General features: G+C 44.3%; 2 protein-coding genes and 1 non-coding gene across 3 annotated transcripts; 2 read left to right on the plus strand and 1 right to left on the minus strand.

Annotated features, from left to right (window-relative positions):
• The first annotated feature begins 4,504 nt into the window (after positions 1 to 4,504).
• On the plus strand, positions 4,505 to 4,559 carry LOC123725303 (U7 small nuclear RNA). The gene has a single exon (XR_006757801.1). It is a non-coding gene; the product is annotated as a U7 small nuclear RNA (small nuclear RNA).
• A 3,393-nt stretch (positions 4,560 to 7,952) lies between these two features.
• On the minus strand, positions 7,953 to 10,223 carry LOC106562913 (histone H2A.V). The gene is made up of 5 exons (XM_014128007.3): positions 10,112 to 10,223; positions 9,029 to 9,106; positions 8,796 to 8,909; positions 8,523 to 8,652; positions 7,953 to 8,374 (listed from the first exon to the last, which is right to left on the minus strand). Exons 1-5 carry the CDS (start codon positions 10,112 to 10,114, stop codon positions 8,313 to 8,315), a joined length of 387 nt encoding a protein of 128 aa, XP_013983482.1. The 5' UTR covers positions 10,115 to 10,223; the 3' UTR covers positions 7,953 to 8,312.
• Positions 10,224 to 13,592: 3,369 nt separating this feature from the next.
• Positions 13,593 to 16,469, plus strand: LOC106562912 (transcriptional regulator protein Pur-beta). The gene has a single exon (XM_014128006.3). It carries the CDS (start codon positions 13,614 to 13,616, stop codon positions 14,511 to 14,513), a length of 900 nt encoding a protein of 299 aa, XP_013983481.1. The 5' UTR covers positions 13,593 to 13,613; the 3' UTR covers positions 14,514 to 16,469.
• Positions 16,470 to 24,618: the final 8,149 nt, after the last annotated feature.

A 24,618-nucleotide genomic window follows, 5' to 3' on the forward strand; every position in this document is an offset into this window, starting at 1 on the left:
GTTGTGAAGAGGGCACGACAAGACCTTTTCCCCCTTAGGAGACTGAAAAGTTTTGGCACGTGTCCCCAGATCCTCAAAATGTTCTACAGCTGCACCATCGAGAGCCTCCTGACCGGTTGCATCGCCGGCTGCTCTGGCAACTGCTCAGCATCTGACTGTAAGGCTTTACAGAGGGTAGTGCGTATGGCCCAGTACAACACTGGGGCCAAACTTCCTGCCATCCAGGACCTATATACTAGGCGGTGTCAAAGGCTCCAGTCACCCTAGTCATAGACTGTTCTCTCTGCTACTGCACGGCAAGCAGTACCGGAGCGCCAAGTCGAGGTCCAAAATGCACCTTAACAGCTTCTAAGACATAAGACCATAAGACAATTAATGAAATGGCCACCCAGACTATTTTTGTTTTTACACTGCTGCTACTCACTGTTTATTATCTATGCAGTCACTTTATCCCTACCTACATGTACAAATTACCTCAACTAACCTGTACCTCCGCCCATTGACTCGGTACCAGTACCCCCTGTATATAACCTCGTTATTGTTATTTTTTAGTGTTACTTTTGATAAAGATTTTTACTCTAGTTTATTTAGTAAATATTTTCTTAACTCTATTTCTATTTTCTCTATTTCTATTTCAGCCACACTTGTTGCTGACAGGTGTATAAAATTGAGCACACAGCCATGCAATCTTCGTAGACAAACATCGGCAGCAGATTGTCCTTACTAAAGACCTGTGTCTTTCAATGTGGCACCTTCATAGGATGCAACCTTTCCAACAAGTCAGTTCCTAAAATTTCTGCCCTGCTAGAGCTGCTGCGGTCAACTGTAAGTGGAAACGTCTAGGGGCAACAGCGGCTCAGCAGCAAATTGGTAGGCCACACAAGCTCATAGAACGGGATCACAGAGTGCTGAAGCACTTAAAAATCACCTGTCCTCGGTTGCTAACACACTACCGAGTTCCTAATTGCTTCTGGAAGCAACGTCAGCACAAGAACTGTTCATCAGGAGCTTCATGAAATCGGTTTCCATGGCTGAGCAGCCGCACACAAGCCTAAGATCACCATGCGCAATGCCAAGCGTCGGCTGGAGTGGTGTAAAGCTCACCGCCATTTGACTCTTGAGCAGGGACAAATCCCGATTCACCATCTGGCAGTCCGACGGACGAATCTGGGTTTGGCGGATGCCAGGAGAATATACCTGTCCCAATGCATAGTGCCAACTGTAAAGATTGGTGGAGGAGGAATAATGGTCTGGGGCTGTTTTTCATGGTTCGGGCTATGACCCTTAGTTTCAGTGAAGGGAAATCTTAATGCTACAGCAGACAATGACATTCTAGATGATTCTGTGCTTCCAACTTTTAGCAACAGTTTGTGTAAGGCCCTTTCCTGTTTCGGCGATGTGGAAGAACTTGACTGGCCTGCACAGAGCCTTGACCTCAACCCCATTGAACACCTTTGGAATTAATTGTAACGCTGACTGCGAGCCAGGCCGAATCGTCCAAGATCAGTGCCTGACCTCACTAATGCTGAATGGAAGCAAGTCCCCACAGCAATGTTCCAACATCTAGGGGAAAGCCTTCCAGAAGAGTGAGGACTGTTATAGCAGAAAGGGGGGGGACCAACTCCATATTAATGCCCTTGATTTTGGAATGAGATGTTCGAGAATGTTCATGTGGTGTATGTGGTGAACAAGCCTATAGTGGCCTGGCCTGCCTATGGATAGGTCTACTGGCCATCTATCCATTTAAAGCAGTCAAATATCTGATACCAAAGCCCCATATACTACCCACCACTGCGACCTGTACGCTCTCGTTGGCTGGCCCTCGCTTCATACTCGTCGCCAAACCCACTGGCTCCAGCTCATCTACAAGACCCTGCTAGGTAAAGTTCCCCCTTATCTCAGCTCGCTGGTCACCATAGCAGCACCCACCCGTAGCACGCGCTCCAGCAGGTATATCTCACTGGTCACTCCCAAAGCCAATTCCTCCTTCGGCCGCCTCTCCTTCCAGTTCTCTGCTGCCAATGACTGGAAAGAACTACAAAAATCTCTAAAACTGGAAACACTTATCTCCCTCACTAGCTTTAAGCACCAGCTGTCAGAGCAGCTCACAGATTACTGCATCTGTACATAGCCCATCTATAATTTAGCCCAAACAACTACCTCTTCCCCTAATGTATTTATTTATTTATTTATTTTGCTCCTTTGCACCCCATTATTTATATTTCTACTTTGTACTTTCTTCCACTGCAAATCTACTATTCCAGTGTTTTACTTGCTATATTGTATTTACTTTGCCACCATGGCCTTTTTTGCCTTTACCTCCCTTATCGCACCTCATTTGCTCACTTTGTATATAGACTTATTTTTCTACTATATTATTGACTGTATGTTTGTTTTACTCCATGTGTAACTCTGTGTTGATGTATGTGTCAAACTGCTTTGCTTTATCTTGGCCAGGTCGCAATTGTAAATGAGAACTTGTTCTCAACTTGCCTACCTGGTTAAATAAAGGTGAAATAAAAAATAAATAAATACAAAAAAAAATGTAAAACGATGTATTTAAAATGTAAGACCTATTTTCAAACAGTATTAGGTAACTTTACAAAAAACCCACTTTCTGCCAGGCAGGGAGCGACCTTGGCCAAATGCGCACTATGCAGTGTAGATGGGTTTGGAGACAGGAGCGGTGACGCGCTGCTGTGGATTCGTGCTTCAGCTGGGTTTCTGCCAGCCTCATTCAGCCCGTTGTCTCTCTTTCAGTGTTACAATAAGGATCAGGGGATCAAGTCAATCGGTCGCCTTTATGGCCGATAACAGACTAAACGGTCCTGTCTTTTCTGAAAGACCAAAGCTGTGAAGTAGGCTAGCCTATCTCCTCCACTGCGTCTTGGAAGACAGCGGTGGGGGAGGGAGTGGGTGGGTGGCATGTGGATAATATGCAGAGTGACTGAGTGAGTGATACATTGTGTTAGGGATTAATCGGCTCAATCACAAACCGACCCATTGATAAGATAATGACGGGCTGTTATTCGGACCGGTGGGTGGAATGGATCCGGGGGGCTGCTGCGCTCCATCTCTCCACTGCCAGACGGCTGTCTCCGCGCGCCATGGCGCTCCGTGTAGTCTTGCTAATTGGTCATTAACGTAGACTGGTCACTTCAGAGTGCCGCGGTTCTTTGATACTCACATTCCCGATTGACAGGGAAGTCTGGAAGCGACCGTCTTAAGAGACAGAAATCGCGCCTAGTAGCCTCTCACAACTCCATAATGGGACACTATTAAATGGGAAATAGTTTCTATAATGTAAAACAGTGATGTGGTTGATTGAAGGACAGTTTTATAATTCAAGGTTTTTAGCGATACCACCGTTCAGTAGCCTAATATTTGTGACTGTAATTTTCATTTTAACACTAGGCCAATAGAAGCCTACACTACCGGTCAAAAGTTTTAGACACCTACTCATTCAAGGGTTTTTCTTTATTTTGTACTATTTTCTACATTGTATAATAATAGTGAAGTCATCAAAACTATGAATTGACACCTATGGAATCATGTAGTAACCAAAAAAGTGTTAAACAAATCAAAATATATGTTACATTTGAGAGCCACCCTTTGGCTTGATGACAGCTTTGCACACTCTTGGCATTTTCTCAACTAGCTTCATGAGGTAGTCACCTGTAATGCATTTCAATTAACAGGTGTGCTTTGTTAAAAGTTCATTTGTGGAATTTCTTTCCTTCTTAATGTGTTTGAGCCTATCAGTTGAGTTGTGACAAGGTAGGGGAGGTATACAGAAGATAGACCTTTTTGGTAAAAGTCCAGATTTACCTCTGCTGCAGAAGATACGTTCATTAGAGTTAACTGCACCTCAGATTGCAGCCCAAATAAATGCTTCACTGAGTTCAAGTAAAAGATACATCTCAACATCAACTGTTTAGAGGATATTGCGTGAATCAGGCCTTCATTGTCGAATTGCTGCAAAGAATCCACTACTAAACTACACCAATAATAAGAAGACACTTGCTTGGATCACTAAACGGTGGAAATCTGTCCTTTGGTTTGATGAGTCCAAATTTGAGATTGTTGGTTCCAACCGCCGTGTCTTTGTGGGACCTCCTTCAAGACTGTTGGAAAAGCATTCCTCATGAAGCTGGTTGAGAGAATACCAAGAGTGTGCAAAGCTGTCATCAGGGCAAGGGGTAGCTACTTTGAAGAACTTCAAATATAAAATATATTTAGATTTGTTTAACACTTTTCTGGTTTCTACATGATTCCATGTGTTATTTCATAGTTTAGATGTCTTCACTATTATTTACACAATGTAGAAAATACTGTATACTCTGCCCATTCCACCCTCCCTTATATCCCAATTTGTGCCACCCATAAGTGAGAAACCGACATGCTAAGTATAAACCATATTGTGTTCCCTATGGTTATAGAAAAGAGCAGATGTGCTGAACTCTCCATTCAGAACCCAGTGTCACCTACCTACCTACAGATGATGGAACATTTGCTATTTTAGTATTTCTCCAGTAGGTTTCCTCAAGGAGAAAGCCCTCCACTTCTAAGTTAAAGATAATAAAACAAAAACACTTTAGTAATGTCCCCAAAAACACTACAGTAAATACTATAGTATATGCAAAAACAATTTCACTACAGTATTTATACTACAGTATACTGTAAGTACTACAGTAAAGTCTACAAAAATACTACTGTGAATACTATGCTTTTCCTACCATAGTATACACTATCATATTTTTTTCATGTGGGTAGCATCAACAGGACAGATCATGGAATGTATGAAGTTATCCTATAATTTTATATTACGAAATACACGAGAATAGGTGTTATTGGAAGAGTTAATGATATTCATATTATTTTCATTCCATGGGTAGAGCCGAGGAGCAGGAGCAAAATATTTAATGTTAAAGGAAGTGAATATACAATGTTATTTGAGAATACATGAACAGGATGAAGTAATGAGCTCTCTCTCACACACACTTATACACAGATGGGGCTATATTGCGAGCAGGGTTGGGCGGGCTCAATTCGGAAGTAAACTAACAGTTACAAATCAATAATTGAAAAATTGGCATTTATTTTCAATGACTTCTCAATAAACTGTAAAGTAGTATTTATTTAAAACATTTTTACATTTCTGAATTTCAAATTCAAATCAGTGAATTCAATTAGAATTGAGCACAACCCTGATTGAGAGAGGAGAGGACAGTAAGGATGTGACTGTGTTTGGGGGGAGGCTCTCCAGACTCACTGGAGCCAGCGGGTAATGGCCTCATACAGGCCAATTGAGACGTCTTAATTTCTGCAGTTGTGAAAACTGAAGGAGGGAGGGAAGAAGGGAGGGAAGGATGTGTTCTTTGATCCTGGGCTGAGCGAGTTGTAAATGAGGAGGTATGCCCTGCATAAATACTGACTCTACTGCTGAGACTCAGATCATTACTCCATTTATCAGGACAATGACCCACTGAGAGAGAAGAACACACACACACACACACTCTTCACTGGACTTACCCAGCTCTGCGAACTTTGTCTGCAGGAACCTGAAGGATAAGATGCATTAGATTCTATCTATCCATCCAAAAGAACACATTTTTCCACCCCAACAACAGGATTTGGGTTAATTTTGTTGCATATTTCCATCATCCAACCATGAGGGGACATTACTCCATTGAGTGGCTGGCCCAGAGTAGTCGAGCATCGGGCAGCACGAGCCCCTCGCTTCCCAACTCTTCCTGGACATCCGTTGCGGCTGGACCCACCATCACCTCTGGGACCCACCCTGAGAGCTTGCCTGGGTTCTACTGCCGACCGAGACCTAAGAATCAAGAGAACCAGACAGAGAACCAGGTGAGGAGAGGACACGGGCTCATCCTATGCAGCAATCCCAGCCTGGCAGGCTCTGAGACAGCTAAGAGGAGTAGCCCCCTCCACCACAAGCACCAAGGTAGGTTCACTCCCTTAAATCAACTCAGGATCTGAGTTTACATGGGAACCATACATTCATTGAAAATGTGTCTTGTTTGTGGGTGTGTTTTGAGCTATGTGTTGATTGAATTAACAGAATTCTTTAGAAATAGCTACATCTGATTTTGCTCTTATAGTGCTGAAATCTCTATAGTTAGGACTCACTTCAGACTGAGTTGATGTCTGGAGACATGGTTGTGTTTGAAAGGTTCAGAGAACACAAAAGTTTTGGAAACCACTATGATGTAGCATATGGATTGATTTGAAATCTTTTCTCCCTTTCTTCAGTAGTGGCTGAGACTGGCTTCATTAGTGGAACAGAGGGGGAAACGTCAGGGTACGAGAGTGAGGGCGGGCGCTCCCTCTCCCCAACCACGCCCCTGGACGGCTCCTCTTCTCCCCCTACGGGTAGGCGGCCACGTACAGCCTACACAGCGGAGCAGATCAACAGTCTGGAGAGGGCCTTCAAGAGGAACGCTTACCTGGGAACTCGGGACAAGGTTGAGCTCTGCAAGAAACTCAACCTCTCAGACAAACAGGTAGGCAATGCAGAGAGACACAAATACATATAGGGACTCTATTGCAATGGTTATCAAAGGTTTCTTTGATCGCTGTGTCTAAAACACCTGTCTATTTCTCCTCAGATCCGTAACTGGTTCCAGAACAGGCGTATGAGGATGAAGAGGATGGTCCAGGACGCTCTTGCCCAAGCGTGCCAGGCTAAAGTAGCCTCTCACCTGCTGCACTACCCCGAGCTACATGCCTACCACCATGGCCCCTACCACCCCCATCATGCAGGAGCAGAGGGGGGCACTGCCACACCATTCCTCCACCCACACTTCAGCTCATCCACAGCCAGTCCAGCCCTGCCCAGCCTCCCCGTCCTCCCCCTGGACTCTTTCTACCAGTACTCCAGCCTCCCAGGCCTGGTGATGCCCACTACTGGGTCATACCAGCCTTACACTCACCAGTATTAAAACTTTTGGATGATATCTCAGTAGTCTAAAGTGGTTTTAAGGCAACTACTTTAGACTAGTGAGACGCATCCCAATACATTTTCACTGGCTTCCACTTCTCATCTAATGTATTGACTACAGAAAAAGCTGGTTAAATCAGTGGTGAAATTGTAAAGTTCTCCACTCAGGGTAGAGAGCAACAATGAATGTGTTTCTGCTCTCCTTTTGTCATACTGTAATTTCTATTTAAGTATAAAATTGTTAATAGTTTTATTGGATCGGTTTCAAGTCATGTGGCTGCTGTATAAAAGTGTGGATAAAATGAAAGTTTGTTTTCAATTGCATTATTAATCAGAATCTCAGTTCTTCCACTTGATTTATATATATTTGTAAGTATTGTGTTAAAATAAAATGAAAAACATAATCCCATTGCCTGAATATGGACTGTTTTCATTGTACAGTAACTTCAAACACCTCAATAGCTCCGACCAGTTTACAAATGGCCATCTAGTGCCTGACAAAGAACTTGTCATACTGTGTGGATGAGTCAGTACACAGCTAACTCACACAATCCATAAGAGAGAAAGATGGTCCACACATGAATTTGTGGTGAAAATGTAATAGATTTTTCAGAACAAACGATACACCTAAATGGACTTCATTGGGCTCCTGAGTGGCACAGCATCTCAGTACAAAAAGCATTTACAGTCACTGGTTTGAATCCAGGCTGTATCACATCCAGCTGTGACTGGGAGTCCCATAGGGCGGTGCACAATTGGCCCAGCGTTATCCAGGTTTGGCCATCATTGTAAATAAGAGTTTGTTCTTAACTGGCTTGCCTAGTTAAATAAAAATTCTGTCCAATTCCCCCCCCCCCCCCCACAAATTCACACGTGAGAACCTTCTGTCTCCATGGAATACAATGAAATAATCTCAGAACTCCTGTATCTCTGAAGTTAAGCAAGGTCAAAGCTAAATAAGAAATTATATTATGACTAAAACAGACACAGGTTGTTTAAAATATTTTTTTAAACTTGGTAAGTATAAAACACTTTTGGAGCAAAATCCAATCAACTCAAACTTTTTCAGAACATGACAAGAACTTCTGCATTTGTTGGTCTATGTACAGAATGTACAAGTTTCTTGTCAGAAAAAAAAATCTAAAAACTTCCCTAAACACCCCACCTTTCACCTTTAAAACAGAACAAACCAACACATACCTCAAAGACTACACACCTCCCTAGAAAGACTACGGTTACAAAATTACCCAAACAAATATGCAAAACAAAATCAATATGGCTCCCCTTTCCTTCCTGACTTGCCTAGTTAAATAAATAAAATAAAATTCCTGGTGGTGTGAGGTCACTTCCTCTATGCAGTCTTCTGCTGGCCCTTCTTTCCAATCAGAGACTTGTGGATGTGAGGAATTACACCTGCATGAGGGAGAGAAAGGGACATTATGAATGTGTGATGCTATTGCTACACATTGGTAGGTGAAGAGGTGTTTGCCCCCATGTAATGTAAAACACTGAGTTTCTGGAAGACCAATAGATGAATCCAATCCAAGAGTTTAAAACTCACCTCCTCCAGCGATGGTGGCCTTGATGAGTGAGTCCAATTCCTCGTCTCCGCGGATGGCCAACTGTAAGTGACGCGGAGTGATACGCTTCACCTTCAGATCCTTAGAGGCATTCCCTGCCAACTCCAACACCTGAGAGTGACACAACAATAGTCTCAGTCTTTGCCAATTAGGGTAGGGTTGGAGTAAAACACTGCTTGATTGACCTCAGAGCACTCAATGAGCTTCCTTGAAAAAAAAATATATATATATATGGTTAAATAAAAACATCTCACCTCAGCCGTGAGGTACTCCAAGATGGCGGCGCTGTATACTGCTGCGGTGGCTCCCACTCTGCCGTGGCTGGTGGTCCGGGTCTTCAGGTGTCTGTGGATACGACCCACCGGGAACTACAACACACACAGTCAGAAATGCTCTAGGTAGAAGTTGTCCATTTATCTGTGTTGCAGGATTCACTTGTGACTGATACAACAGAGAAAACCCGGGGAAAAGAGATGTAGGTACATGCCTGGAGTCCAGCCCTTTGGGAGCGAGACACAGCCTTCGCCTTGGCTTTGCCACTGTCCTTTCCAGCTTTTCCTCCTGCCTAGAAAGTGACAATGAGATTCAGCGAAATGGCTGATGCATAAATGTGATTAAATGTGTTTTTTACTTTTTTATTCTCAGCGCGATGTATAACTGTGACCAAGCTAAACAAGATGCAAGATGGTGTACAAAAGAAAAATTATTAATACACTAAAAACCTCCAATTAATTTTTGTAGCCTAGTGGTTAAGAGCATTGGGCCAGTAACCGGAAGGTCTCTGGTTCGAATCCCCTTGAGCAAGGCACTTAATAATTGTTCCTGTAAATCGCTCTGGATTAGAGCGTCTGCCAAATGACTACCTAAAATGTAGATGTAACTTCAAGCAAACCGAAGGCACATGCAACTGGTCATTACAGTAATCTGATTCATAACACACACTTCTCTCCACCAACTGAAAGATAAAGGACCATTTCCGATTTCTAACGTTAGCTATGTAACTGGCAAACTGTCATTTGAGTTCTCGCTAAGACAATTCATGACAATTTTGAAAACAAAAAGAGCCAAAATATACCTTTCTATAGCTAACTACAATAAAAATACGAAGGAAGAATGGTTTAGGTATCTCGGTAAAACTGAAATATGTATTGGTACATTTGTAGCTTGTTACCACAGCAGGTAGTGCTAAGGTAAGGAGATGGTAACTAACGTTAGTTACCGTAGCTAGCTACCTCAATAAACAATCCAAACTTTGCGAATATCTTGGAATATTACATCAGAAAGAGACGGGACTTAACGTATATTAGATAAATATGTTTGAAAAAGCATGAGAAGCAAGTCGGTTGTAAGCCAGGTGGCGTAAATGTAGCTAGATGGCACTCTTTCGTTAGTTTTCGAGTGTTCGTCGACGTCCTATTTCGCACGCATCAAGCTTGCAGTCGTGAATCCTAGTTACTCTTACTAGCCAGTTTAATTAGCATATCAGTGCTAAAATGTAATGACATTTACGATCATCTGTCCTATAATACAGACAACGTACATACAATATATATATTTTTTAACTCGTTACCATGTCGCCGGTGAGTTTTCCCTGTTGTATTTCCAAACCTAGAAAAACAATAAACCCGAAGAACAAAAAAGGCAAGCAATGAATGAGGAGTTTTCAGAGCCAACCAATAGCGTCTCTGTTTATTGGTTCGAACAGTCTCTTCAACCAATTGCAATAGTGTTTGTACAGTGTATACTCATCTCTGCAACTGGATTGGACGCTTTGTGATAGTATAAATGCAAGAGAAATACTACAGCGGTCCGTGCTATTCGTGATACTTAGGGCGTCCCTACTGTTCTTAATATAATATAATATAATATAATATATATACAAAAGTATGTGGACACCCCTTCAAATGAGTGGATTCGGCTATTTCAACCAAACCCGTTGCTGACAGCTGTATAGATTCGAGCACACGGCCATGCAATTGTACCATCTTGGCATGTCACCTTTCCAACAAGTCAGTTTGTCAAATTTCTGCCCTGCTAGAGCTGCCCTGGTCAACTGTAAGTGCTGTTATTGTGAAGTGGAATCGTCTAGGAGCAACAGCGGCTCATCTGCGAAGTGGGACCACCGAGTGCTGAAGCGCATAGCTAGTAAAAATCTTCTATCCTTGGTTGCAACACTCACTACTGAGTTCCAAACTGCACACAAGGCTAAGATCACCATGCGCAATGCCAAGAGTCAGCTGGGGTGGTGTAAAGCATGCTGCCATTGGACCCTGGAGCAGTGGAAACGAGTTCTCTGGAGTGATGAATCACACTTCACCATCTGGCAGTCCAACGGACGAATCTGGGTTTGGCAGATGCCAGGAGAATGCTACCTGCCCGAATGCACAGTGCCAACTGTAAAGTTTGGTGGAGGAGGAATAATGGTCTGGTTTTAATGGTTTTTCACAGTTCGGGCTAGGCCCCTTAGTTCCAGGAAGGGAAATCTTAATGCTTCAGCATACAATGACATTCTAGACAATTATGTGCTTCAACTTTGTGGTAACAGTTTGGGGAAGGCTCTTTCCTGTTTCAGCATGACAATGCCCCCGTACACAAAGCAAGGTCCATACAGAAATGTTTTTTCGAGATCGATGTGGATGAACTTGACTGGCCTGCACAGAGCCCTGACCTCAACCCCATCGAACACCTTTGGGATGAATTGGAATGCCTAATCGCCCAACCTCACTTATGCCCTTGTGGCTGAATGGAAGCAAGTCCCAACAGCAATGTTCCAACAACTAGTGGAAAGCCTATTTTAGCAGCAAAGGGGGGACCAACTCCATATTAATGCCCATGATTTTGGAATGAGATGTTCGACGAGCATGTGCCCACATACTTTTGGTCATGTCGTGTAATTCAGTTGTCCCTACCCCATTGAAGTTAGTCTGGTAGACTTACAGTAGTGTAGTCATGTAAATTAAGATGAAATAACAAAAAGTATTTTGCATGGACAAGTTTAAACTACATAGTTTATATGAATTGTGAGAGATAATGCCTTACATTGTTTAGTCTTCTTTTCCAGTGCAATTCAGAATGAGTATGCCACATTTGTACTTAGGTTTTTAAATGAATAATGATGGGATTTATATTGTGCTTTTCCAGATGCTCAGAACATTACATTGTATGAAAAAAAAACCTTCAGCCACCACACTACCAATAAATCTGACCTCCCTGAATCCTATGTCACTCTATTCCCCTCTCACTTGTTCACCTTTGATGCTGCCAAACCCGGGATAAATACTTGAGCGCTGTAATTTTGTTTGGCAGACACAATATAAGCAATAGAAATATGACAAAAGTCCCAAAAGTGCAAACTCCAAGCTAGTAAATTTAGTGCCACTCAACTAGTCTACTTTACAGTATTTGATACCTATTTGACCCAGGTAATCTGCCAGTAGATTGAAAGCCCTGGACCTTGATGTTTGCAACCTGTGTAATAGGTGAGCAGGCTAGGCACTCTGTCGGCTGCTGTCCTTTTACCTGGAGCATATTCATGAGGATGCAACGTTAGAAAAATGGTTTACTCTAATCTTATCTAGTTGAAGAATCATGAATCACTTGAAAATGGGTCTCTGATTCAGAGGCAATCACTTTACCAAAGGTTGCTACACTATATACCCAAAGAGAAGCAGATTCTTCTATCTAAACTTTCTGTAGCACATTTTTTAACCTTTATTTAACTAGGCAAGTCAGTTAAGAACAAATTCTTATTTTCAATGACAGCCTAGGAACAGTGGGTTAACTGTCTTGCTCAGGGAAAGTACGACAGATTTTTACCTTGTCAGCTCAGGGATTCAATCTTGCAACCTTTCAGTTACTAGTCCAATACTCTAACCACTAGGCTACCTGCCACCTCCATAATGCCCTCCTTGGAAAGCCCCTCGATATCCTCTCTTCCATGTGAGAGAAGCCCATTCCAGTCAGGACTCCTCAGTGGTGGAACGAATCTCCCCCTGCTGTCGGTGCAGCTTTGGTGAGCTGGGATTTGAAATGGGTTGGGAACTGCATTGGTGGGCATAACAAATCAGGGCACCTCCGTAGAAAATGAAATATCCATGTGGTTTGAGCACCCCTGTGATTCTTAAACTGCATAAAAGACGAGGCAGACAACATCTGAAGGGGGAACAGAATTTAACACAACACAGGAAAAAAAAAGCAGGATTAAATGTATTTTTTTAAACTGGGCCCTGGGTTCGAGTCTCAAACAATCCATCACTGAATTCGCTGCACTGGTGTCAGAAGTGAGATAGTGAAGGAGGGGTATATAGTGTAGCGATCTTTGGTAAGGTGTTTGCCTCTGAATCAGAACCCCTCTGAATTCGCTACAACACTGTCTGACTGATTGTTGGGATGATTGGTGTGATGGGCACCACTGTGGTGGAATTAATAGCAACATCAAATATTCACATTCATATCTGGGTGACAGGGAAAATATTAGGAGTCACATGGCTAAGTATTTTAGAACCATAGTAGCCTACGTGAGGAAATTAGGTCCATAAAAAGGTGCAAGGTTAAATGTATTAATATCAGTGTAATTGAGTGCTCATTTGTGACATTGTAAAATTACTGTCACCGTACAGTATAACTGTAACAGTTATGACATAAGGAGTTGCTTTTATTACTGCTTTTATGTATGTAGTATTCCCCAGTCTAGAATTTAACGCTTGCCCAGTTTGCCTTAAATGACATAGCAACTGCAGAGAAAATGATCTGCTACAATTTATTGGTACTCCATAGTAAAAATTGTTGTAACAACATTGTGGCCCGTTGATTGGACGGTGATGTGGTCCACGATAATTACGTCAACAGAACCTACATCTAAGCCAATGACATGTAGGAATGTTAAGACGTAGGCGTGATAGCCAGCGGAAAACGACCAATGAGAAAACAAACTCGTTGAACATGGCGTGATTGGCAGACCCAAGGCCAATGTGGGAGCGCTCGGGGAGGGTTTTGGTGGTGACCAAGAAGGGGGTGTGCACGCGGAGACGGAGATACTCATAAGAGGGAGAAGCTGGCTGGCGGTGCTGAAGATGGCGGATGGTGACAGTGGGAGCGAGCGCGGTGGCAGCAGCGGCGGAGGGGGAGGTGGGAGCGGGTACCAGCCCTTCCAGAGAGAGCAGGAGACGCAGGAGCTGGCGTCCAAGCGGCTGGACATCCAGAACAAGCGCTTCTACCTGGATGTCAAGCAGAACAACAAGGGCAGGTTCATCAAAATTGCCGAGGTGGGGGCCGGGGGCTCCAAAAGTCGCCTGACCCTGTCCATGTCAGTTGCGGCGGAGTTTCGCGATTACCTGGGGGATTTCATAGAGCACTACGCCCAATTGGGGCCTAGCAGCCCGGAGCAGATCGCACAGTCCTCGGTCGGAGAGGACGGTGGGCCCAGGCGAGCCCTGAAGAGCGAGTTCTTGGTCCGGGAGAACCGTAAATACTACCTCGATCTGAAGGAGAACCAGCGGGGGAGGTTCTTGCGGATCCGACAGACCGTCAACCGAGGGCCCGGGTTCGGAGTAGGTGGGCCAGGAGGAGGCATGCAGGCCGGCCAGACCATAGCCCTTCCGGCCCAAGGCTTAATAGAGTTTAGAGACGCCCTTGCAAAGCTTATAGATGATTATGGTGGAGACGACGAGGAATTGGCCTGTGGAACGGCGGTTGGGGGCTATGGGGAGCTTCCTGAGGGCACATCCATCATGGTGGACTCTAAACGGTTCTTTTTCGACGTTGGATCAAACAAATACGGCGTGTTCCTGCGAGTGAGCGAGGTCAAACCGAGCTACAGGAACTCTATCACCATCCCGTTCAAAGCATGGGGAAAGTTCGGAGGTGCTTTCAGCCGGTACGCCGAGGAAATGAAAGAGATCCAGGAGCGACAGCGGGATAAAATGTACGAGAGGAAAGAGGAGTCGGAGGGAGAGGAGGTGGATGATGACTGATTAGTTGAAACAGCTGATAGAGTTCAGTTCACACAGTGAGATTTGCAATATTATATGTGGCAGAAATTACAGATTTAAGTGCATGACGAATCGAACTTTAATACAAACAAATATCGTGGCGTAAAAAGTACGTTTGAAATGGGAACCATTATTGATGTATTATTAAAACCTGGAGTTTAATGAAAGTTATGGGGCAAAGAGTGTCTAAATGAGACCTTTCTCATTGGTTAAAAAAAAAGAAATGAAATTATGTTTTGTAAAAAAAGAAAGAAATATCCTCAAAACCAGCAACTTGGTTTTCATAACAATATAAGAAGCCAATGAAATCTTTATAATAAATGTTTCCTTTAAAATATAGATATATATTTAAGAGTAAGGAGTTGAATCCATTAATGCAGCTATTATTTCCATTGCTCCTTGTAAGGAGATAACCAGCATCCATTGTATCCCTGTTCTAGCTCTCTCCTATGTGGCAGTGTGTGTGTTACCTTACAAGTTAGTGAAAGTAGTAGAAAGGAATGTCTAGAACAATTGTCATTTTTCTGGGGGTTAATATTTGGTGTGTTAATTGATGGGGGGAAGCTATATAACTTTGGCTGTACCATAGCAGGGCCTTTAACAGACAATTATAATGAGAAACGTTACGGAGAGATGAACTGTATCTGCAGGCTTATCTGAAGGCCTCTGAGACTAAATTGAAGACTTGTGCTAACGTAGTTAGCTCACAGTATCATGTCACCCTCCAAAACAAATACTGTAGGCCTAAACATGGCGGATGAGTGAATGCTTTTGTCGTTTTTACATATAAATGCCTGGCAATATTTACAAGGTCTGTTTCCTGGGACTTATTTTATTTTAAAGTAACTTATTTTATCTTGTCAGATGGGAGCAGAGCAGTGTGTCACCTCCCATAACAATGTGGCTTGGTATCAAGAGAGTGGCAGGCTTATTAACCTGTCGGCAACAAGAAAGGACAGTCTCTTCCTACTGTGTGCGTCCCATCCCGCGGGAGCCTGCTTCCCAGTTCAGAACATTTTGTGCATATATTATGCAAAAATGTAGAAATTTTTTGTACATTTGGTCTTCTGCAAGGGTTTTTTCGGGCTGTTTGTGCACATTTTTTCTCTCGAATGCAAGCCGGAGGAAGTGGGTAGCCCGAAGGAAGTCGGTAGCCCCTTTTGCCAGATTGGACAACAATAGGGATTTTTCAATAAAATGATTGTTTTCATTCAACGAGAGACTAATTGTTTTAATGCAATTTTTTTTATTTGAGAAATACTGCACCAAATGTCTTAGATGTAAAAACATCTCTTCAAAAACATCTAAATTAATGACATAGTGTGCACGAACAGCTGAAAACCCCCTTGCCATAGGCCAAAACGAACAAAAACGTAAATTTCATCATAATATATGCGCAAACTGTTTTGGATGGGAAGTATGCGGACGTCTTTACCCACCCACCGCGGGAGCCTTCTGATATGGCCATTGGAATTGATCACTGGGTGAAATCCAGAGGAGCTGCTACTACTACTTTCACCCAGCCAGCCAAGAGTGTATAGGGCATCATTGATAAGGTACCAACACTCTGTCTCAGAGCCCAGGCATCAGCACTGCCACACCACTGATGTTACACTACGCCTCTGGACAGTAACAACTGGATGAATGGTTTCCTTTTTATTTAGAAAGATAACTATATCGAAAGAAAATGATGCTTATAAGTGAGATTTAAAAAAAACTTGCATACAATATTTTTTACCTTACCTTAAAATACCTTGAAGAAAAGGAAAAGTATATGAATTATAGAAGTATAACGCAAGCTTATGAAACATAGCTGGGATGCGACCGAATTGTCCATTGTCCATTTTTTCTTTGTTTATTCTCACTTTCATTTGTTGGTTTTCTCCCAGAGAGTGAAATAAATAACACTTCTGTGATTAAATTTTTTTATTAATGCAACAGATATTGTGATTGTATACTTTAGAAAACTCTCTCTTTCTCTCCCTCTTCCCTCCTCCCCACTCCAACACAACCAGTAGCTGCTGAAAGGGAGTACATAGTTCTCCATTTTCACTTACTCTTCTTAGGTTGAAACGGGCAGACACTTCATCCTCTCAGGTGTTCCTTTAAGTATTACTTATTAGGCTCCTACACATCTATCAAACTACAGCCAGTTGAAATAATTGGCACAGTGTGTGGTCCCAGTTGGTCTCTGTTTCTCATAGTTGTTCTCGATTTAACATGTGGAATCGGCCAAGGGAAATTAGTCTGAGATGGGGGGGACTGCTCAACGCATCACCGGTAGTTTGTTGGCCGTGGACTAGTTGGATAGACGTATAGGAGCCTTCATATGACACATTCTAAACTCCAAGCTTGAAGTTGCCTTCAGTTTAACTTGTGCCATTAATTATTTTGCCTGTTGTCATCAAGGCAATTAGGTTTTATTTTTGTAATTGGAAAAGACTACTAAATAGTGTACTGTAAGTACATGGAAAAGCAAACTCGGGCTCCCGATTGGCGCAGCGGTCTAAGGCACTGCATCTCAGTGCAAGAGGTGTCACTACAGTCCCTGGTTCGTATCCAGGCTGTATCACATTCAGCCGTGATTGGGAGTCCCATAGGGCGGTGCACAATTGGCCCAGCGTTGTCCGGATTTGGCCGGGGTAGACTGTCATTGTAAATAAGAATTTGTTCTGAACTGACTTGCCTTGTTATATAAAGGTTAAATAAAATAAATAATAAAGTACTGCCTGACATTCATGGCTCAATTGAGTTAGGTATTTAACGTACCTAGTAATCCAATTGCTTTACGATGCTAAGAATGTGTGTGTGGATTCTTTGCCACTTTTTGTTGTTGCACTTTGAGATACCAAACACAATGTTATGTATTAGTCTCACAGCCAATTTAGTGAAGATGTGGTCTCCAGTCTTCTCCCCAGCAGAATCTCAGTAGTGACACAGCAGCTGTCGTAGATGTGTGCTCTGCTGTTGTACCATATCAATACCCTCTTCTTTTCATCAGTCAATGAAAGAGCTCTTAGGAAAACAGATTCACATCTCCAGCCTAAACATTCACCTCAACACAACACAAGGTAAATGTAGAAATAGGAATTAGAATGCATATCTAAATAAATGTGTGTTTGAGATAGGTCTGCACTGATGATAGGATCATTATCAACAGCAAAGTATCTGTAGATTTGTATCATCTATGTATCTTGAACCAGTATGTCTCCATCAGACCCAATTAAACTAGGGATTTACATGCTTGAGTAGTCCTTAACCACAAGTCTCGGATCAGAGTGTAGCATTTTAAAGAGCTATTCCCTTCCATCTCATATTGCTCAAATGACCAGCAAACCTGGGTTAAAAAAAACAAATAAAGCAACACCTCACAGCACAACGCCTCTCCCCTATTTGACATAGATATTTTGTGTGTATGTATTGATATGTAGGCTATGTGTGCCTTTTTAAACGTATGTAGTTCTGTCCTTGAGCTGTTCTTGTCTATTAATGTCCTGTATTATGTCATATTTTGTGTGGACCCCAGGAAGAGTAGCTGCTGCTTTCGCAAACAGCTAATGGGGATCGTAATAAAATACCAAAATACCAACCTTTACCATTCTGCGGGGTGAAAAAATATCTGACCCAATATCTGAGGTTAGGGGTGACTTCTACCTACAACATGTGGCGTGGTGAAAGTATGTGCCATGTCGGCTTAGGAGAGGAGGGTGAGCTCTGTCATGTGAAGCAGGAGGGAAGACTATAGTAAGGGTAACCTGACTCCCCCTCATCCACTGCATTGGTCTCTTCCTCTGTTCTCTGGGCTTATCATGTCTCGCGCCCTCTTTATACATCTCTTTACTCTCTCTCATACATGCACTGCTTCTTTTTTCCCTTCTTTCTCACACTGCTTCTTTCCCTTCTCTATCTCTCTCTTTCTCTGTTTGTAAATCTGGAGTGAGAGCAGCTGTTGGAGCATCTGTGCACGTCTGTGTGTGTGTGTGCTGACAGGGCAGCGGGTGCTATTTTAATGTGGGAGGTCTGGACAGACAAACATTCCTCCCGTCCTGCCTAGGAATCAGCTGTGCCATTAGATCCTGAGTGCCTGACGCACACGTGCATGATACATACATAACCACAGACATATGGCCTCACGCACACACACACACTCCCTCACATTCTCTAACACACTCTTTCTCACAAGGGTTTGATTGATGCAAAGCCTGCTCACACAATCCCAATTACAGACAAACGACAGACATCCAGAGAGAAGGAGCCTGGCTGAACAGGACCGGAACAGATGCTCAGTGTCTCAGAGTGGGTGAGCACACACACACACACACACACAGCGCTGTATACCTCACCCCGGATCATCCTACTAGACAGGTTATTTATATTAACCTTTATGTCTGGTCTAAGCAGCTGTGATGTGATGGTTAGAGGAGAGAAGTTCAACATGGTCAACTGCAAGGCCTGCCTGCTCTACCGGCTGTTAGTGCTCTGGTGTATTGTATTGTGTGGTGTGTGTTGGTTGTGTAGCAGTTGGTGAGTCACTGAAGGAGTTGATGGTGTGTGTGTCGTGTTGGTAGTAAATGTGTTTTTCTCCAGGCAGGCTGGGTAGATAGAGCCTAATCAGAGAAGGCAGCGTTTGGCCTGTGAATCAACTGAAAGAGTGACACAGCACGCACATAGCTGTCGGGACACCTCCCCTCCTCTCTTCCACCCTTTTCTCCCCTCCTCTTCCTCTCTCTTCTCCTGTCCTCTGTCAAACTGTTTCTGTGAAGCAGAGCAGGGAAGTTAACTGGCTCACTGAGTTTGTCATTAGAGAGGGGGTTGTGGATGATTCTGGAAAAACACTTTCCCCGTTCAGGATGATAACGTGTTCTAATACTACTACTACTACCTCCCTGCTGTGCAGTATGGGTCAGTATCTCCGTTACTCCTTTAGGCTGTATAAGCTATGATACAGACCAGGATAAAGTCCCCCCATTGATACTTTATCACTGACTGGCTTCAGTACCAGTCAGTGAAACAACCACCCTCAAGAAGGTGGAGGTTTGGAACACTTACTAAATAATCCCACATTTGTAACATTTCTGAACACTCATATCAACATATTTTTTAGCACCAATAACAACTCTGCCTACCCCCTAATGTTATGGGAGGCTCTCCTTGCATATCTGAGGGGGAAAATAATAACTTTAGTTCAGGTGCTCGTAAGATGTATAAGGCTCAAGTAGATTCATTGGAGAAGAAATTAGAGATCTGGAAAATGAACATAGTATAACATTTGACGACTCAACTCTACAAAAATTTTACTCAAAGCAATTGGAATAGAACACCCTGGCGACCCACAAAGCGGAAAACACTCTTAGGAGAACAAAGCAAAACTACAATGAACATGGAGATAAAGCAGGAAAGTTGCTTGCTTGGCAGATAAGGCGAGAGGAAGCTAGTAGAGTTATTCGCTTTATTAAGCCGCCCAATAATACAGTTGTTCACAGTCCCGAGGAAATTAATCTAGCCTTTAGGGAGTTTTATGAAACATTGTACAAGTCTGAAGGGGATGCCCCTGCCACAATGCATGAGTTTTTGAACAAACTCCATTTACAAACTTTAACTGATGAGGATAGAGAGCACTTGGAGAAAGAGATTGCATCCGAGGAAATTAGGGAATCCATTTTCAACACTGCTGGGGGAAAATCACCAGGGTTAGACAGATTCCCTATTGAATTCTATCGATCCTTTTTACCCAAACTAATTGAGCCTCTTTGCAATATGTTTAATTATGCCATTGAGACAGAAAAGCACCCAGACACACTTGAACTGGCACTGATCACAGTTTTGTTAAAACCAGGGAAAGATCCTCTGCTTTGTTTATCTTTATTGAACACGTCATATAAGATTCTTGCAAAACTCATAGCTCTTAGACTAGATAAGGTTCTTCCTGACTTGGTTTATATGGACCAAACAGGCTTTGTAAGAAACTGCTCATCTCCTGATAATATCAGAAGATGATTTAATATTATGCGTTATGTAGAGAATGACCAAGAACCTGTAGTGGCGGCTTCATTAGATGCGGAAAAAGCTTTTGACCGCATAGAATGGAACTATCTGTTTGAAGTTTTACAGAGGATGAATATTGGACCTAAGTATGTTGGTCAGATTAGATTACTGTACAAATGTCAGGTAGCTCAGACCCTGAATAATGGAAATGTTTCCTCACAGTTCTCCCTATCACATGGCACAAGACAGGGTTGTCCCGTTGTCCTCTCCTTTTTTTTGGCTATAGAACCACTGGCAGAAGCTTTTTGATCTCATCCATCCATCCATGGTGTTCGTATAGGTGGTTGTGAACATCTGGTCTCGCTATATGCTGATGACATTTTTCTTTACCGCACTAAATCAGAAATTTCACTCCAAGCATTAGTTGACATCCTGAAAGAATATGGGACCTTTTCAGGATGTAAAATAAACCTATCGAGTAAAATTATGCCTTTTAACAGGGCAGCTATGCAGAACCCAATCTTAGACCCGCTGTTTTCTTTGAGACTTCAGAAAATGACATATCTTGGATTGCAAATTCCTTCTGAAATGATTAAGGCATATCAACTGAACTATACTCCACTTCTCAAAAAGGTTGGGGAAGAATTGGATAGATGGCGGATTTACCAATTTCTCTTATTGGGCGGGTCAATTGTGTAAAGATGAATATATTACCAAAATTCCTGTACCTTTTTCAAACCTTGCCCTTTCCTATTCCCAAAGTTTTTTCAAACAACTTAATAAGAACGTTTCTTCATTTCTGTGGAAAGGGAAACCCCCCAGAGTGAAACTCACAACTTTATGCAAACCATACTCAGAAGGAGGACTTACTCTATCTGACTTCCAGTTGTATTACTGGTCATCTCAGTTAAAGGCTGTGTGGGCAAAATACAACAACAAGTTCCCCGTCTTGGAGACAGACAGAGGAAGAGTGTCTGACCCCTGCTACATTGGCATCTATACCTTATATTAGCTCACCTAAAGCTTTGCTAGGTCTCATAAACAACCCTTCCATTAAAAATACTTTAAATATATGGATTGAAGTCCTTAAACAAACAGAAGGGCATAGATCTATATATGAACAAACACCTTTCTATAATAACCCCATCTTACCCAATGCCCTGTGAGATGGTATTACATTTTCTTGGTTCAGCAAAGGAATTAAAACATTTGGTAATCTGTATAGAGAACGTGAACTACTATCCTTTCAACAACTGGCATCTCATTTTCAGTTACTGCAAACTCATTTCTTCAAGTACCTACAGGTTAGGCATTATATCGCCACTCAGTAGGGAGGTAGGATTCAGCCCATGAGTAAACCTATAACTGATAAACTGTGGCTGGAAAGGAAAGGGGTAAAAGGATTCATTTCTTGCATGTACTTTAGTCTTCAAGCTCTGTTGGGGAATGATGAAGCTCTGAAGGCTTGCATCAAGTGGAATGATGACCTTAGTTGTAAGGGGTGCGTAACTGGTGGCAGGGAAGTCAGACGCAGGAGAGCAGAACTGGGTAATAATCGGAGCAGTTTAATTAACAAAACCAACGGCATCCAGAAATACAAAATATGGGTAACAAAACCCGTCATGCACCAGTCAAAAATGTGCACAAGCACTTACAACAAACAATTTCACACACAGACATGGGGGGAACAGAGGGTTAAATACACGACAAGTAATGACAGAAATGTAAACCAGGTGTGTGGGAAAACAAAACAAATGGAAAATGAAAGGTGGATCGGCGATGGCTAGAAGACCGGTGACGTCGACCGCCGAACGCCGCCCGAACAAGGAGAGGAACCGACTTCGACGGAAGTTGTGATCCGGACGGAGACGGTGGAACTCCCGCAGCATTGAAGGGTCCAACACGTCCTCCACCGGAACCCAGCATCTCTCCTCCGGACCGTACCCGTCCCACTCCACGAGGTACTGAAGGCCCCTCGCCAGATGCCTCAAATCCAGTATGGAGCGGATGGAATACGCCGGGGCCCCCTTGATGTCCAGAGGGGGCGGAGGAACCTCCCGCACCTCAGAATCCTGGAGCGGGCCAGCCACCACCAGCCTGAGGAGAGACACATGGAACGAGGGGTTAATACAGTACTCGGGGGGGGAAGTTGTAACCTGTAACTAACCTCGTTCAGTCTCCTCAGGACTTTAAATGGCCCCACAAACCACGGCCCCAGCTTCCGGCAGGGCAGGCGGAGGGGCAGGTTTCAGGTCGAGAGCCAGACACGGTCCCCCGGTGCAAACACTGGGGCCTCACTGCGGTGACAGTCTGCGCTGGTTTTCTGGCGCAGCATGGCCCGCTGAAGGCGTCCCATGTCTCCTCCGCACGCTTGAACCAGTCATCCACCGCAGGAGCCTCGATCTGACTCTGATGCCAAGGCGCCAGAACCGGCTGGTACCCCAGTACGCACTGGAAGGGGGAGAGGTTAGTGGAGGAGTGGCGGAGCGAGTTCTGGGCCATCTCTGCCCAGTGCACGAACGCCGCTCACTCCCCCGGCCAGTCCTGGCAGTAAGACCTCAGAAACCTACCCACTTCCTGGTTAACTCTCTCCACCTGCCCGTTACTCTTGGGGTGGAAACCAGAGGTAAGGCTGATCGAGACCCCCAAACGTTCCATGAACGCCCTCCAGACCCTCGATGTGAACTGGGGACCCCGATCAGACACTATATCCTCAGGTACCCCGTAGTGCCAGAAAATGTGTGTAAACAAGGCCTCCGCAGTCTGTAGGGCCATAGGGAGACCGGGCAGAGGAAGGAGACGGCAGGACTTAGAGAAACGATCCACAACAACCAGGATCGTGGTGTTTCCCTGTGATGGGGGGAGATCTGTCAGGAAATCGATCGACAGATGCGACCATGGCCGTTGTGGAACGGGTAAGGGGTGTAGCTTACCTCTGGGCAGGTGCCTAGGAGCCTTACACTGGGCGCACACTGAGCAGGAGGAAACATAAACCCTCACGTCCTTAGCCAAAGTGGGCCACCAGCACTTCCCACTCAGACAGCACACCATCCGACCGATGCCTGGATGACCAAAGGAGGGTGGCGTGTGGGCCCAATAGATCAGCCGGTCATGGACAGCAGACGGAACACACAGACACCCAGTGGGACACTGGAGGGGAGCGGGCTCTGCACGCCATGCCTGCTCAATGTACGCGTCCAGCTCCCACACTACCGGCGCCACCAGGCAGGAGGCCGGGAGTATGGGGGTGGGATCCATGGGCCGCTCCTCTGTGTCATACAGCCGGGACAGTGCGTCTGCCTTCACGTTCTGGGAACCTGGTCTGTAAGAGAGGGTGAAAACAAAACGGGTGAAAAACATGGCCCACCTTGCCTGGCGAGGGTTCAGTCTCCTCGCCACCCGGATGTACTCCAGATTGCGGTGGTCAGTCCAGATGAGAAAAGGGTGTTTAGCCCCCTCAAGCCAATGTCTCCATGCCTTCAAAGCCTTGACGACAGCCAACAGCTCCCGGTCCCCCACGTCATAGTTTCGCTCCGCCGGGCTGAGCTTCCTCGAGAAGAAAGCACAGGGGCAGAGCTTTGGTGGCATACCCGAGCGCTGAGAGAGTATGGTTCCTATCCCAGCCTCGGACGCATCCACCACCACTATGAACGACAAAGAGGGATCCGGATGGGCCAGCATGGGAGCCAAGGTAAACAGAGCCCTCAGGTGACCAAAAGCCCTGTCCGCCTCAGCTGACCACTGCAAACGTACCGGCCCCCCCTTCAGCAGTGAGGTAATGGGAGCCGCTACCTGACCAAAACCCCGGATAAACCTCCGGTAGTAATTGGCAAACCCTAGAAACCGCTGCACCTCCTTTACCGTGGTGGGAGTCGGCCAATTACGCACGGCTGAAAGGCGGTCACTCTCCATCTCCACCCCTGAGGGGGAAATGCGGTACCCTAGGAAGGAGACGGACTGTTGGAAGAACAGGCATTTCTCAGCCTTAACGTACAGGTCATGCTCCAACAGGTGACCAAGCACCCTGCGTACCAGGGACACATGCTCGGCGCGTGTAGCGGAGTATATCAGAATGTCATCAATATACACCACTACACCCTGC

This window comes from Salmo salar, chromosome 11, assembly GCF_965601325.2.
Source record: "Salmo salar chromosome 11, fSalSal1, whole genome shotgun sequence".
Taxonomy (NCBI): domain Eukaryota; kingdom Metazoa; phylum Chordata; class Actinopteri; order Salmoniformes; family Salmonidae; genus Salmo; species Salmo salar.

Excerpts from the sequence above, each read along its gene's own strand:
- LOC106562913 (XM_014128007.3), bottom strand. Across the intron at positions 8,910-9,028 it reads CCCAAAGGGCTGGACTCCAG|TTCCCGGTGGGTCGTATCCA; the intron begins GCATGTACCTAC and ends TGTGTGTTGTAG. Across the intron at positions 8,653-8,795 it reads TGGAGTACCTCACGGCTGAG|GTGTTGGAGTTGGCAGGGAA; the intron begins GTGAGATGTTTT and ends TGTCACTCTCAG.
- LOC106562912 (XM_014128006.3), top strand. The coding sequence starts at position 13,614 with ATGGCGGATGGTGACAGTGGGAGCGAGCGCGGTGGCAGCAGCGGCGGA.